We start from the raw sequence: 16,738 nt of genomic DNA on the forward strand, positions 1-16,738 counted from the left end.
AGTAATGTAATGTATGTACACAGTGACTGTACCAGCAGAATAGTGAGTGCAGCTCTGGAGTATAATACAGGATGTAACACAGGATCAGTACAGGATCAGTAATGTAATGTATATACACAGTGACCGCACCAGCAGAATAGTGAGCGCAGCTCTGGAGTATAATACAGGATGTAACTCAGGATCAGTACAGGATAAGTAATGTAATGTATGTACACAGTGACTCCACCAGCAGAATAGTGAGTGCAGCTCTGGAGTATAATACAGGATGTAACTAAGGATCAGTAATGTAATGTATGTACACAGTGACTCCACCAGCAGAATAGTGAGTGCAGCTCTGGAGTATAATACAGGATGTAACTCAGGATCAGTAATGTAATGTATGTACACAGTGACTGCACCAGCAGAATAGTGAGTGCAGCTCTGGAATATAAGGCTATTTTCCCATGATGAGCTTTTGATGAGTTTTTGAAGCTGCAGAAATTCTGCACTTATTAAGTAAATTAGATAACTTGCGTTTTTTCATTGTTTTTTTGTGTGCATTTTTTTAACATGCATTTTTGATGTTGCATTTTATTTTTTGGTGTGTCGTGCTTTATTTTTTTTAATATTTCCTGGTATTTGGCTTTGATGAAACTTTATTGATATACTTAGGTGCGGATTGCATGCGTTTTTGATGCTGCGGAAATGCACTAAAATTGCATGTGTGTTTTTTAACCTGCAGATTTTTCGCATCTAATAAAATCCGCACAGAAAACTCCCGTGTACCCACAAGAGAAACTTACCTGCTGCGGATTTGAAACACGCAGCGCAGGTCAGTTTACGCTGTGAAAAAAAAAGAACAGCGGCAGGAAATTTCTATAAATCCCATCCACTTTGCCGAAACTGTGAGACGCTGCAGCAAAAATACGCAGAGTCAAAAGTGCGCCAAAAGCTCATCATGGGAATATTGCCTAAAGCAGGATATAAATCAGGATCATTATAAGATGGACATTTCCATCTGTTTACTAAGTGACTGAACTTTATATGTACGGTATATGAATACTGGAAATAGTGGACATATCCTTTAAAATTTTTCAAGTAATTTTTGAACTTGGTGCAACCCACATAATGGCCGTCTGCAGTCTGTAAAGGCAAGCGGTATACAATTTACCATCTGTAAGGAATTCCAGACACCATAAGATATTTTCATTATAGTTTCTTTTTATACAATCATATTACAATACACATTATTTTTCCCCTGTCACCCTGTGTCATAGGTTCCTCCTAATCCATCAGACTTTCCACTACTTTCTCGAAAGTCCAAGCATAATCCTACTTTCTGACATCCCCTTTATAAGTAACCCTCAATAATAACAGCGTCTGCACTGGAATGATATCGACAAATTACTCCTAAAAATAAGGATAAAAATTTTCTGTGTTTTTTTTTTTTTTCTCCTTTTTTAGCTCTGGTTACAAACGTAGAAAAATGTATAAAAAAAATGTCCATTCAGTTCAGTGAACTTCTCCTCCCCTGATGATCATCTATTTAAAGGAGCCTACCGCAGCAAGCGTTTCGGACGATACATAGATACAGCGTTGGGTTGCGTCAGTGCTCGGTGCCACGCTTCCTTCCCGTTGTGGTCGTGGGCTCTTGTAGATGTTCCTCCTGGCTTCGGCACTGCAGTTGGTAAATGGTTACCTGAGATTTCCGACCTCCTTCTGCTCAGTCTTGTCTCAGGCCAGCGGGCGAGTGGACTACAGACCTCTGCTAGCAAATATGTAACCAGGTGCTTGCATGCACGGCTGCCCATAGTATCTTCTGGTCCCAATGGATTTTTTTTTTCAGGAATGACCATCATTTCTCACTAACCTTAAGTAGGTGACAAAAAATGGGACTAGTAAGTATCAGTCCATAATCCAAAATGGAATCTTACCATTAAAGGGGTTCGATTTCTTTCATGTAAATAACACATAATGACAATCTACATTTTTTAATCTAACATTATTTTTGCCCCATATATCGAAAAGGAGACAACTTTGCAATAAGTCTTCAATAAAAATTTCCTATCGTTTTGTGTATACAGGTCCAATGCTGTCTTCATGGTAAGAGACAACAAACAAAGTCTCTGGTGTAACCCTGCGGCCTTGCAGTCTCTTTCTTTTGTCAATCCCTAACTTTCTCCTAACAAACACTAAATAGGACTGCAGAATCAGACTACTGTTTGCTTGTTGTCTGTTACTATGGAAACACATAAGTCTGCCTTGCAGCTGCAGGAAAAAATAAAAAACGGTAGGATATTTTCATTTTAACATCTATTATAAAGTGCAGTAGGTTTTATAGTTTTTGTTTTCCATTAAAAGCATAACAAATAGTTTGGGAAAGTGGACGTAGCCTTTGCAGGATTTTCCGGTGCCGCTCACCTACTCGAGAGGTGAGCGGCATGGATGACGTGTCATCTTCTCATACCTGCCGGGACATTGCACAATCGGCAAGTATCATGGACATGTCTTGTACTAATGGTCGACAGGTATCGTGCACTTGTCCCAGGAGGTATAAGTAGGGATAACATGATGAGCTCCGCTCAAGTCCTAATAATCACTGTATAGTGAAAAGTTCTGCAACTTTCTATTGTACTTTGTTTTATAATTCTTCACCACTTTCAAGACCTCAGTGTTGTATATAATGACTGCTTCCATTCTTCATCTGGAGATTGAAACCCTTTCACTCATGTCTATCTAAAAGTGGTGCATGCAAAATGTATCCCAAAGCTGCGGCGCTCCAATACACAATGTGATTATCAGACACATTAGTGAGCAGGGGTCAACGGTCTGATCTACCCACAGGCAGGGTCTCGCCCTCACTGAGCTCAAGACTAATGCAATTCTACCTGCATTTGCAATATGCAAGACCACCCTATCTCCAGTGCAATGAAAAGCAGCTAAAGAAAGTGGCAGCAACCGTCAGTAAAGTGACATTCTCTAATGTCACTGCATGGGTTACGTTGATAGCCATCTGTACAGCCTTACAAAGTGCATGTTCGGCAAAAGTTTGTATAATTTTATCAGAGAAAGTTCTGGTGAATTTTCACCAACAGATAAATAGATGTGACTTACTCAGAATCTGCAGACATTTCAGATATGCTGTGCGACGTGGCAGAATGGGGTGTAGAAGAACACAGCATAGATGGGGTTGAGGAGTTTTGCACTGAAGGGTTCACTGTTTGTTGGGCGGAGTTATTAGATGAAAGGACAGATGTATTAAATGAAGCTAGGATGGATGATAAGATATCTAGCTGCTCGGTGGATGGATGCCGACTGGGAACCGTGTCTAAATTTTCCCTGGAAGGTTGTCTTCTAGAGAGAAGTTCAAGGTTGTCCCTAGATGGAAGCCTTTTAGAAAGAGTTTCCAAATTTTCTCTAGACGGTTGCCTTCTAGAAAGAGGTTCTAAGTTATCTGTACATGAACTAGGCACTGTGTCCAGGTGGTCTCTGGAGTTAGACCTTCTTGATAAAAAGTCCAGTTGTTCCCTTGACAGTTTCCTACTTGATGCTAGTTGCTCTCTGGAAGGCTGTCTTCTCGACTGAAGGTCTAGTTGTTCCCTAGAAGGATGTCTGTTTAATATAGAGTCCATTCTCTCTCTAGAAACTTGCCTACCTGGCAAGGTGTTTACCCATTCACTAGACAGCTCCCTTACTGGCCCTGGGTCAAGTTGCTCTCTTGACCCGTATCTGCTATGTAACTCTTCCAGATGCTCCCTAGAAGCATGCCTTCTGGGCAGATTATCCCTTATATCGCTTCTCACGTCGGACTGGTCTAAATGTTCTCTAGAACCATGTCGGCTTGATATGCTTTCTAGCTGTTCTCTTGATCCGTGTCGACTGGAAATCATTTCCAGGTGTTCTCTTGAACCATGTCGACTGTGGATGGTATCTAGTTGTTCTCGAGACCCATGTCTACTGGGTACAGCTTCCAGAAGTTCTCGGGAATTATTCCTACTCAGTTGCTCTCTGGACATCTGCTTTCTCATCAGCAAGTCAAGCTGCTCCCGAGAAGAGTATCTGCTGTTTGGCTGAGACAGACTGCCAGCTCCAGAATACATTCTGCCATACGAGGCTGCCGGCACAGCCCTGTGCCCCAACGTGGAGGTCTTATACCATGATAGTTCATTTGTCATCCTACCCATGGATGGCAAACCTTGCGGATACTGAAGTCGATTCTTCAAGATTCCTGGGTGGGAAAAATACAACAGGAAATAGGTTAGGAAAACTTTTTGCAGAAGTTTTCAATTTAGCAAGTGGAAGTGTTGAGCTCCTTTGTGAGCGCACACAGAGTCTCTTGAGCAGTCAGAGGAAATTATATAATATATATATACATACACACACTTTGAAAAGTTTAGTTCCACTTTAGGTTTTTATCTAGTTATATATCAGTAAGCACCTGCTGAAAATACATATAGTCACCACCTCCAAATGTGGTTGGACCACCCCCACTTGTAGTGAAGCCGCCCCATGATGAGCAGATATGATTTCTCTAACGGCTGGTGATGAATTATTATTATTGGCAGAAGCCCCTATATAGTCATTTACACTTTGTCATACTCAACAACATTTTTATGCCCTCAATGGACATATACTACAGAATATGGAGAAAAGTATTGAACACCTCCACATTCTACCTATAGGAACTTTTATAACCTCCCATTCTAAATCCATAGGTATTAATATTGAATTCGTCCTGTCTATAACAGCTTCCGCTTTTCTGGGAATGCTTTTCTACAAGATTTTTGAGTCGTCTGTGGGAATTTTTGCCCCTTCATCCAGAAGAACATTTGTGAGGTCAGACCCTGATGTTGGGGAGAGGCCGGGAGCACAATTTCCGTTCTAGTTTGTCTCAAAGGTGTTGGATGAGGTTGAGGTCCGGGCTCAGTACGGCCAGTTGTGCTCTTCCACCAAACGCTCCCAACCATATCTTTATGGACCTTGTGCACTGGGCACAGTCATGGGGAACAGAAAAGGGCCTTCCCCAAACTGTTATCACAAAGCTGGATACTACAATTGTCCACAATGTCTTCAATGGAACGAAGGGCACAAAGCCGACCCCTGAAAAGAAGCCCATAGCATTATCCTCCACCACCTGTACAGCGGGCACAATACAGTCAGGGGGTAATGTTCTTCTGGAATCACCAGACCCAGACTCCTCCATCCAATGCAGATAGAGAAGTGTGATTCTTCACTGCACAGAACAGGTCTCCTCCAGAGTCCAGTGGTGGCGGCTTTACACCACTGCATCTGACGCTTGGCATTGTGCTTGGTGATGTACGGCTGCATGCAGCTGCTTGGCCATGAAGCTGTGTGGGGGCGCAGTGTTTGTGTTTATGTTATACCAGAGGAGGTCTGGACTCTGTAGTTACGCGTTGGTGACTTTTATGCCTTCTGCTTCTCAGCATCGGGGACAATGGGACTGAAGGAGAAAACTGAATTCAATGATTAAGATGTAAGGCCTAATTTTTTTTCTCTGTAAAGTGTATGAAAAGGGTTTCTTGAGACAGGACAGTCCTTTTAATGACTATATCACCCTAAATATGCATAGACATTTGAAACAATTGTGTAAGTTAATTATGGTATGTTGCCTCATTTCAGTCACCTTTTCTCTGCCTATGAGAGTGTGTGAGGGAGTTTTCATCCCCGCTGGTCAGGTCTGGCTGGTTATTGTTAGCCGCGTCTTTATTGAGATCAATACCAAGTTTCCTTTCAGACCCCCATTTCTGCAATGAGTTTGGCGGCCCCTCAGTGTCTCCCAGGGCCGGCCAATACGACATCAGGTCATTGCCATCCATATCTGTAAGGAAAGAGATGTGTCTGTCATGTGTTGTACTGTTACTGGAGATACTGCCTGCTCCGTACAGGCCGAGTCCTGGGGATATGAAGGGGTTATACATGTAGGTTTCATTGCAATATGGACACCATCTTTATTAAACACTGCACTCGCTTTCCGAGACCCATAATACATTGCACGATGTGGGGGCCGCTGCGTCACCTTTAGGGCTGTGATTTGATGGGTTGGTGAGGAGTCTTTCGCTGTGAGCTGCTCTCTTGAACTGCCGCTGGAACCTGCTGCGGGGACGGACATTTTCTTCACTTTCGGATGATGGGATAGATAGGCTGCGCTCCTCATCCAATGACAGGTCGCTGTCCGAGTCGGAGTCTTGTTCTAGAGAGAGAAAATATTATTCACCCTTAATGTTTGCAATAAGACCAGAATATACACAGGGTAAATGGCAGAACCTGTACTGTTAGGGTAGGTATAAGATATGAATGGGGGCACCTGGTAACACCTTTCCATCAATACAATCTAATAATTAGAAGGCAAGACTCATTTAAAGGTTATTTCCAGGAATTTTAAACTGTTGTCATCAATATCATATTGGTGAGGGTGCAACTTCCACTAACCCCACCAATTAGCTGTTTGCAGCTCTGGCTGGGTGCAAACAGTCTACGGAGCCATACATTGTGTAGTGGCTGTTCTTAGGTACTGCAGCTCAGCTCCTTTTGAAGTGAATGGGACCCAGCTGCAGTACCTGATAGTGGCCACAACATAATATATGGAGCTGTGCAGTTCTAGTTCCATACACTGTTTACATCTGTCCGGAGCTTCAAACAGCTGATTGTTGGGGGTGTCGGGCGTCAGACCCCTGAATCTGATATTTATGACAAGAGTTGATCATATAGATTTTCAGAATCCTGGTCCCAGCGACTACAGGCCCCGAACCCTCTGAAACTAATCCTACCTACCGGCCCCCTGGCTCCTCTTCTGCTTAGAAGACCTGGCACAAAGTCATATATTTGTCTACCCTTTTATATGCATTACTTCAACTTTGATATACAGTAAGGTTTTTAATATAGGCAGTATAGGTACCGTCCCAATTTAGGGTCACCTTGCCGCTGGTGGGACGGCTTGTATACTTTTTTTGATCAAAAATAGTTCACTAAGTACCCTATATTTATTATGCAACTTTGCTTTACATTTATATATAATGATGGTAGGGTATGAGATATATTTTTGTCTTTTGTAGGTTTTGCTTCTTTTTGCTAGTGTGAACATGCTCCTATTTCTTGCATGTCTACCATCTTAGACCTCAGTTCACATTGCTTGGTACAAAGTCATATGTGCATCATCAACAATGATGTTGTGCTGGACCTACCAGTCAGAATGAATGTCGGCAGGTAGGAGAAGTTTTGCAGGGCTTCACTGGGGTCCTGAGAATCTATTTGATTCATTCTCTTAATGATCTATTCTAAGGATAATCAATATTATAGTCCTGGAAAAACCCTTTAGCATATCTCCTTACCTCCTCCAGCATCTCGATGAAACATTGCCATGTCTAGGTCAGTAGGACCAGAGTGATGACTATGGTCTTTGGCGGGTCCCTGTCGAGCTGCAATGTTTTCTCTGCAAAAGAATCAACAAGGTCAACGTCAGGACTTACAGGGCTCCATCTCCTATGATCCTCATTGACCTCTCCTAGGATCCTCATTGACCAGCTGCATACCGAGGACCATAGCAGTGAGTGTTCAATTTCCCTGCAGCGCCACCACAGGTATAGTGAAGCATTACGCAGCTCTAACAGAAATGAATGGACTGCCCATGTAATACCTAGATGTGCCAGGTCCTCCGTCATGAAGGCTCTGAGTGTAAAACTCCATCCTATTAGGGTATTTGAAAATGGGTTCTTATAGTTTTCTAAAAACTACTCATCACAAATACCCAACAGAAAGTTTCAATACTTTCATAATTTTAGCAAATCCTAATTATTAATGCACAAAGTACGGAAAAGCCTCGGTGAAATAGTATAATTCTTTTTCTGCCTTCAGTCCCATGATGAACTGAGATATTCTAAGACAGACTGGTTACTAGGGTTGTAGCGCCTGTCTGTGGCCGATAAGCTGCATATCCACGACTCGAATGAAAGTAAAGAAGGGGAGGCACGGCAGCAGTCACACCAGGTCACAATGCATCCAACGCTGGACCATCAGATTTTTCTACAAATAAAAGGGCTCAGAGTCCGTAATAAATCGGCGGTCTACCTGAGATAGGCTCTGTGACTGGAGTGGGTACGTGCGGTGCGCACGCTGCTGACCGACGACACTGTGGACGCTCCTAAAGTGATCCTGATCAGACCGCTCTCCTCAAATAAGGCCGTATTATTGTAAGCATTAGGACCCTGCAAGAAAAGAAACAAGGTTTATACCGTATATAGTATATCTCACGATGGATGCTACTAACAACCGCACACCGGAAAACAATCACAGTCCATTACCCCCATCGGAGCTTGTCTGGATGACTCCTCTCCCTGACCCTTCTTGCCAAGACATACAATTTTCCAACCTTCTTGGACTTCTTCATTGAGTACGCAGAAAAGAACCAGCACCGCCAAACCCTGTGGGGGCATCAGACAAGACTTAGTATGAGCATAATGCAACTGTGGGAGTAAGAGGCATTTAGGATCGAGTGCTGGAATATGGGGCACCATGCTATCCAGGGCGCAGGTGCACTAATGGTAGAAATGCGAGACATTGGGTACTGTAATGTCATGTGGTGATATGTTAGGGTATATAAGAGATGGTCATAGTATACAGTATATACGGAGAGAAACAGTAGTTGTACATGGGACACATGAGAGCACAGTAATAAAATGATGGTATTTAGTATATATAAAGGATATGTAGGCAGAACGGCGGCACAGAGAGTCATAGTCAGACTACAAAGATAGGATATGACGTGGAGGGAGAACATATAAGAAATGGGGGCATAATGGGATCATAATGAACAGTAGGTGGCATACTACAGGGACATTCAATTTTACGGGGGCTTCTATAATCAAACCTGGCATTTTTTATAACCTCCCAATTGCTGAGTTCTTCCTTGGGGTGTCATATATGCAGGTTCTCATCGCTTATAATATTTGGTCCCTCTATATAGTTGATTGGCTCCTATCAGCCATGCACTAAGGCCTCAATCAGACGTCTGTGTTTTATGTACCAGTATAATCAGTTTTTTTCACAGATAGAACAGGTACCCATTATAGTCTATGTGGCTGTTAACATGGCCTTGTTTTTTTGCGGACTGTTTGGTCTGCATAATGACGAAGACGTCCATATTTGATCCAAATTATGGATAAAAACCATCCATACAAATCTATAGGTCCACGAAAATCACTGGCAGCACACGGATGACATCAGTGTGCAATCCATGTACTGTCCGTGTATTAACATTGTAAAGGGAGGAGAAGCTTTGTAATATTATATAAACCTTATATCGTACAAGAGACGAGCACGATCAGATACAGATCTGTCCCGGAAAGGAACCATTGCCCAGAGGCGTAGGAAGTGATTTTACCTGCAGACTGCAGAGGAGAACATAGAGGTAGTGAAAGGCCAGAATGCTGTGATTTACAGCCAGCAGACCGAATAGCCAGGCAGTGCTGATAAACAGGAGGAGAATGAAGGAGCTCCGTATAGTCATGCTACAGGGAGACAGGAAGAAGCAGCAGAGCACAGACATGGAGATTACACCAGGAAAGAGAACAGCAATACATCCATCATGTATTCCATATACAAGGGGCACAATCTGCAGCATGCATACATGTACAAGGGGCACCGAGGGAGGAGGACGCCATAGTCACATTACACCCCCATATTACGTCACTCTGTGCTTACACTGGTTGCACAGGATCGTTCAGTGTTCATCTGAAGCGTGGTCTGCTTGTGTGAACAGGCTTCTAAACGACCACTGATCAGCACTCGTGTAACACTGCAATGTCAGCTGGTGTAAACGGACCTTAACCCTAAAGGGTCTTTTTTATGAATGAATGTAATCTATTGTTTTCTGTTATCAGCCAGGGGGGAGCTGACTAGTGGTTTTACAATGAGATGAGTAACAAAAAGTTCACAAAGCTCCCCTGCAATCGCTACAGCATGCCACATTTATAGGGGATCTAAAATTCTCTACAGGTCCTAAAATAAGTTTTCCCATTCTGCATGTCGCTGGAATACGGGGGTCCGACCTCTTGGAAGCCCACCGATCAAGGACAACATCGCTGCTTCCGCACTGCGCACCCTTCACAGTTTTTTTTGCGGCACAGCAGCGGCTCCGGCCACCTGTCTGTGTAGGATATTTAGGCTACATGAATGGAGCGGTGCTGCGGTGGGTGTCTGGGAATGTCCCTGTGCACAAGGAAAAACTGTGATAGGGGTGCATCAGAAAAGTAGAGCGGCTCCGTCACTCTGACAATCAATAGGGGTTCTTAAAGTCGGCCCCCAGCAATCATTGTGTGATAGCATATATTAGCGATGGGAATACCCCTTTAATGAGGGAAAGCTGTTGTAATGAGGTAGTCATCCGTCAGACCGCATTACTGACATTCTTCTGCTTACACTTCCACATCATCTTCTGCCGATTTTAGAATTGCCCTGTCTTATCTATCCTGAGATCTTACCTTCATTGCCCCTGTCACCCCCCAAAAAAAAGTTTGCTTATAATATCTTGTGGCCAAAAAATATTCAGTATTGAAAAGTAACTTATAGCGGCTCCATATTTCTGTGTTCAATTCCAATTTCTGCCTGATACAATACTCTAAATACTCCTCGTTCTATACTACAAGATATTAAAGAAAGTTTCCTAAACTTTGGGCCCCGTCCACTTCTAAATAAACCACTCCTATAATGTATTTCACTGTCACTTTTATCATAATAAACAATACTGGAAAAGTCTGATCACCAGGTAGTTAGAAAAACACTCCAGGCAAAAACGGATACCCTACGTAAGGCCTCATTCACACGTCTGTTTTTAGCGTGTTTTTACAGATAGCATTCGTACCTATAATAGTGAATGGGGCCGTTCACATGTCAGTGATTTTTTTTGCGACAAATCGCAGAGAAATGTCCAATTTTGATCCAAGTTTTAGATCAAAGTTGCCAAAGCAAGTCAATGAGTCTGATAGGAAACTTTTTTATTTTTCTCATCTGAGAAAATCTGATGAAACTTTAACCAACTCTGATGGTAAAAAATGATGCACTGACCAATCTCTGATAAAAAAAAAAAACACTGATAAAACGCGTACGAGAAAATCACTGATGTGTGAATGAGGCCTTATAATCAGTGCAGGGTCTGAGGGGCTGAGCATGACACCAAGGAGAAAATCCCGGTCGTGCTCCGTCCCCTTAGGCCCTGCACTAGCCATAGCGCAGTATAACAGCTTGGCCTGGAGTTTTTCTTTAAGTTGAGCATAACATAGTTTGATATATAGAGAAAGCTCCGGATACACTTACAGCACAGATTTTTTCTTTGTTTCTTTCTGTCCGGGGGAGCAGGCAAGTTTGGCCACCATGAGGAACATAACGCCATTAATCTGAAACCAATCATAAAAAAGCAATCAATAGCGTGTAAAATCCTGCTCAAGAGCGAGAGGAAGTGAGGATTAGAGCAGACTTGATCACAGGAAAGTTCACAGCAGAAGGAGAAGATGATGCTGACTTTGTAGGAGGCAGTGACCAGTCCATTAGTGTAGACACAACAGTAATAAGGCATGAGGTTAGGATAAGAATGAAGGTTATAGGGAGATCCCAGGCAGCTAGCGAGAGGAACAAGGTTCACAGCAGTACTGAGTATTTAAGGAGAAAAATACGTTGATCTTGTGGGGAGCAGTGACCAGTTTCCCGGTTTTAGCAACTTTATAGGTTATTGTTTCTCTTCCTTCTTTTGGGATTTTGGAAAAATAAGTGAATTTGGAGAATATCCTCCGATGTTTTGCCCAAGATGCCGCAATTCCTTTGTAACTGCTGATTTGTTGAACTTCCAGAATAAATGTATATCATGGAGATGGAATGAATGATGGGATAAACCAGGAGATGGGAAAAAATACATCTGCTCATCCTTTAATGGCTACTTGTAAAAGAAGAATATTTACCACTATGACAATAGCAACCGGTCCAGCAAAACTCCACACAAGTTTATCATGGATCGAGATCCAGCAAAAGTCTGGGTTTCCGTAACCTTCGGGGTCCAGTCCCACCGCCAAACCTGCGGAAAGACATTTATTATGCTTTGTGCTACAAATCTAGGGCTCGATAGACCGACGTGAGCCTGATGTCATAAGATATGTACCTGTAATAATGGCTGGAACACCCCAACCAATGGCGTGGTAAAACCTCATGGCTCCATAGTTCACGTTCCTGACTTCTGTCTGCATGCGGTATATATGGAGTCCATCCACAAATAGCCAGGCAAACGTGGACAAGAAGAAATAGTGAAGCAGGATGGCGATCACGGTGCAGAGGAACTGGGAGAAAGACAAAGAAATACCATAATTCATTCATGTGGAAGTTGTGCCACATCACTCCATTCAATCTCTATTGGACAGTCAGGAAAGCTGCGATCAGCAGCTGAGGACAGTTCCCGATTGCCGGTTCTTACGACAGGTTGGGGTCTCAGCGGTCTCCCCTCCACCGATCCCTTTTCTTACCAGAATACCCCTTCACTATCTACTCTCTTACCTCGTTTTCTGTGCTGTTGATGCCCAGTAGAAACACAACTTCAGAGAAGAAAAGAGCAGTGGCGATATTAGAGTGGATCCCCCTCGTGTTGGATTTCACCCCCTTCAGAGACGTCAAGATCGCAAATGTAGACAGAAGAGCCGCCAGCGAGATGGACACGCAGGTGTAAGAGACGACGGCCAAGCTCTCCAGATCGCCCTCCAATTGCTGTTTTATTGAAAGAAAGACACATATCATACAATGAGGCAATGCACAAGCTACAGAGAAGTGTCTTGGCCGTATAACCCTGCCAGATGAATGATATTATAGATGTAATCAGGTCCATGAAGTCATCGATGTCCATTATAATAATAGTAATATGAGAGTACATACAATACATTTTCTTGCCATTGGGGACAATCAGTCCAGATAGTAAAATTGCACGATAAAATGGAGAACATACAAATGTTACACAGATAGCACTTCCAGACCCCAAATCACTCATAATGTTGCTATAACTATAGATAATAGCAGGGCATGTTGACATATACACCACCACTGCAGACCATATAGTCAGCTCCCCTTTGGCTATTAAATCTATTACTCTTCTTATTCTGGGGTATAGCAATGTTATATTCATATAGGGATTAGAAATGTCATGTATAATAATGAGCATCAGGGAGGTGAGAAGAAAGAACATTCAGCACATTTACCTCTCGATGGGAACCATCCATAAGGACTCCAAAACTACCAAAGCGGGAGCACTGGCAGCGCACATGTGTGGTGTTCCTGAAGATCAGCTCACAGTCCTTAGCCGTCCAGCTCCCGGGACGATCTACTCTGAAAATGTAAGATACAAAGGTGTAAAAGAAATAGATCCACCTAATATAATATCTATCTATCTATCACATATCATGCGTACATGCAGTATATATGTAGACTGTATATAGAGGAGGGGTCGTACTGGGTTGTGTGATTCCACTGGACACAGACGGGTTTGCTTCTGTTCACAGTTTCCAGCAGTTGAAAGTCTATTATCAGCGCTGTCTCCAGATCCCCATGGATAAAGGTCTGGTTTCGGAGAACGGACACACTAATGATGGGAGTATTTATCACCGGATTCTTGTGGATCCTTTGCAAAAAAAAAAAAAAAAAAGAAACAAACTTTGCATGCTATTTATCATGTGACTTGCCGGGTTTAGTGAACCTAGAACTCCCATCGTTTCAGCTTGAGGTTGTAGTTTTGGAACATTTGCTGATAACATAATGCATGCTTTCCAGTATTAAAGAGCTTGCGCTGAAATCTATAAAAAGCTGAGCAGTCCAGGAAGGAAGGAGTTAAAGAAGGCGCCAATGAGGGGGCGGCATTAACAAGCGATAATCAGAACAGTTTTACATATTGGGGGCTCACCTGAGACTTCTTCTCTCTGTGTTGTAACGTGCTGGCAATAGGTCGCCCAGGGTGCGGTACACGATGAGAACCAGTATGGTTGGCGCGGGCTCCGGCTCTGGGATGACTCTTTTTGATGGAGGTGCTGCTGTGGTTATGTTGCTCTCAGGGCTGGTTGGAGATGGCCCAACTGTGGGTGGCACTAAAAAAAAAATAATCTCTTTAACATACAAGTTCTCTTGTGGGGCTACATGGCGGCTTTGGCTGTCACACATGTAGCATGGCTATACACTGCACTATGGTGATGCTACATCGTGTCAATGAATTTGGTCACGTATCGACCCACAAATGGCAGCAAACGCCAACATCCAAATCGCAAAGAGTCCAGCAGGTTTGGATTTCTTGAGACTTGCTTGCCAGAGTCGTAGCAGGGCACAACATGTCCACGTGTATTTTCAGTACAGGGCAATATAGCATCGCCATGGTGCGATCTTTGGATATGTGACATGTTGTGGCCAAAGTCACGGTGTAGGATTTGCAGCCAAAATCTGAGAAAGCTAGCTGACAACTCGTGGGAGCTGTACTGGCGGTCATATTGGTTGTCACCCAGCATTGTCGTTGGTTATTCTTTATGGTTATGATCTCTTTTATCAAAAATGGCCAATATCAACCACAGCTTCCGACTACATCTTTCAATTTCAAGTGCCCCTCTAAAATTGTGAGCAGGAATCTGATTGGTTGAGCAGGAAATTCAGTAATGCTGGTTATGTATAGACGGCATATACAGAATATACATAAGAGTTGCAGACTCATTATATTGTCACATTACCTTCTAGTTTGGGCGGCTTAAGGACCGAGGCCGGCAGCACCACATGAGAGTGAGGATCCCAGGAAATCTGACCCCGAAAAAGACTGCTGTGATACCTGGGAAAATGTCTTCTTGGCGGGATCTGATTATCCACTCGCTCGATATTAACAACTGTCACAAGGAAAGGAAGAAGCAGAGTCTCAGGAGCTGCTGTACACAATCTGGTTGAGTCTGTGATGAATGTCTAGCAATAATTGCAAACCCGCAATATCTCCAGACAACGAAGCTGGGAGCGAGCGGCCAAGAAACCGAAATAATCACATTTAATTCACATTTCTTCCTCCTCTAAGAAAGCGGCTACAAAAGTGTCAGATGTGCTGACGTTCACGCCACTTGGCAGATTCCTCAGGCGTCAGGGATTCGGGGACAGACACCTTCCTGCCAGTCGGCGGTGGACTTAATGAACCTTCTTATTGAGTTGCTTCGCCAATTAGATCATCTCTCAAAAATGTTAGTAAAAGGTCAGAAATGCGGCCAAGGATTCTCACTGGAATCTATACCCATTTTTTTGCCATTTACTCATATAGTTTATGCTAGAAAGTTAATGGAAAGTTTCTAAGAACACTTGGACAGGAAGAGCAGCCTCACGACTCTCCTCTAGTGCATCCTGCTATTATTAAAGGGGGCAATTGATTAAAAAAAAAGTGTGTCAGTGCATTACATGGACAGCCCACTGATATCAATGAGGGGTGTAATGCTTCTTTATTACTGCAGGAAATCAAAAAGCTGTCAACTTCACCGACAAATTACAGAAGATCACTAAGGGTGACAGCAATGCGATACTTTGGTCTGCTTTTCATTGGAACCTCTTTAATGTTTTTTTTATAAAATGCTACATTAAAGGAGTATTCCCTGAATTGAAAGTTATTCCCTATCTATAACTTTCTTATTGTTTGGGATCCGACTGCTGGGGAAGTAATGATAATCTGCATCCCAGGAACAAGGCTCGATGCACGCTCGACCACCACTCTATTCGTTCTCTATGGGCTGCCAGAGAATGGACGGAGCGGAGGTCGAGCGTACACACCTGAGCTCCACTCAAGATGGGCTTCAGAATCGCTGGGGTTGAGGTAGGGCCCCCAGTGATTAGTATTAGGGGATAACCATCAATTAAGGTAATAGCCCGTTAACTTTGAACACTTTGGTATTTTTTTTTAATTTCCCCTACAGTGACTGCATTTGGGACCTGCCGAACCACATAGCGACTGATGTATAAAGCGGAGATTTTTTTTTTTTTTTCAACGCAAGTCTATGAGACTCAGAACGAAGCTCTCTAGCCTTGTCTCATAGACTTACATTGAGAAGGTGACAGAAATGCTATTTGATTTGTCACGTGATGCTGGAACGGACCGGAGCGTCACTGAAAAACGTAGAAGACGGCAACCGGTGAGTATATTACTGTGCACATACCCACTTGATTCCTAACAGAGTGAAAAATAAAAATCACTGGGGTGGTCCATTAATTCTATGAATGCAACATGGAATCAAAGGGAGAGAAAAAAGAACAATGGGAATATAAAAACCGAGCAGTTATACCTCTGTGTAAGTCAGACTGCAATATATATAATTGTTCGTCACTGCTGATACTCACTAATGTTTGGGGTCACAAGGCCCACCGGGTTCAGATAGGTGAGCTTCATGTTCCTGGCCAGGGTGCTGGCATATTCCTGAAACAGATCCATGAGGCCGGCGCTGCCACGATCATTCTGCAGGAGCGTTTCCCAATGCTCCTTGTTATTCAGACTTAAGATTGAACTTCCCGTCCGGAGAAGGTTCTAGGAGAAAACAGAACCACGAAGGCTATTACAATACACAGTATACGGGTACGTGCACACGGAGTCTTTTTCAATACGGAGTTTTTGCAGCAGAATTCCAAGGAGTTTTGAGATTTGGAGAATTTCTGCTCAGTTTCTGCTCCAAAACATCCTTGAAAAACTCAGCCTATGTGGTATACTCAATACTCTACTCAC

General features: G+C 43.1%; 1 protein-coding gene across 3 annotated transcripts in view; it reads right to left on the reverse strand.

Moving 5' to 3' along the window:
• Window positions 1-253: 253 nt before the first annotated feature.
• The window catches only part of CELSR3 (cadherin EGF LAG seven-pass G-type receptor 3), a 137,519-nt gene continuing 121,034 nt past the window's right edge, over window positions 254-16,738 (reverse strand). Inside the window, exons 19-35 of one of the 3 annotated variants that reach the window (XM_073644901.1) lie at window positions 16,360-16,543; window positions 14,730-14,879; window positions 13,922-14,102; window positions 13,475-13,642; window positions 13,224-13,350; window positions 12,532-12,738; window positions 12,143-12,317; window positions 11,946-12,058; window positions 11,308-11,387; window positions 9,377-9,503; window positions 8,298-8,417; window positions 8,065-8,201; window positions 7,329-7,429; window positions 6,017-6,190; window positions 5,624-5,818; window positions 3,094-4,207; window positions 254-1,849 (exon numbers count right to left, since the gene is read on the reverse strand). In XM_073644901.1, the coding sequence (XP_073501002.1) occupies window positions 1,822-1,849; window positions 3,094-4,207; window positions 5,624-5,818; window positions 6,017-6,190; window positions 7,329-7,429; window positions 8,065-8,201; window positions 8,298-8,417; window positions 9,377-9,503; window positions 11,308-11,387; window positions 11,946-12,058; window positions 12,143-12,317; window positions 12,532-12,738; window positions 13,224-13,350; window positions 13,475-13,642; window positions 13,922-14,102; window positions 14,730-14,879; window positions 16,360-16,543 (3,381 nt within the window). In that variant the 3' untranslated portion in view covers window positions 254-1,821. Of the gene's footprint in view, window positions 1,850-3,093; window positions 4,208-5,623; window positions 5,819-6,016; window positions 6,191-7,328; window positions 7,430-8,064; window positions 8,202-8,297; window positions 8,418-9,376; window positions 9,504-11,307; window positions 11,388-11,945; window positions 12,059-12,142; window positions 12,318-12,531; window positions 12,739-13,223; window positions 13,351-13,432; window positions 13,643-13,921; window positions 14,103-14,729; window positions 14,880-16,359; window positions 16,544-16,738 lie in introns of those variants that run through there. The other 2 variants (XM_073644900.1, XM_073644902.1) reach the window with 2 other exon arrangements.

Source organism: Phyllobates terribilis, unplaced genomic scaffold, assembly GCF_046119375.1.
Source record: "Phyllobates terribilis strain yellow unplaced genomic scaffold, ASM4611937v1 Scaffold_8__6_contigs__length_399053987, whole genome shotgun sequence".
Classification (NCBI taxonomy): domain Eukaryota; kingdom Metazoa; phylum Chordata; class Amphibia; order Anura; family Dendrobatidae; genus Phyllobates; species Phyllobates terribilis.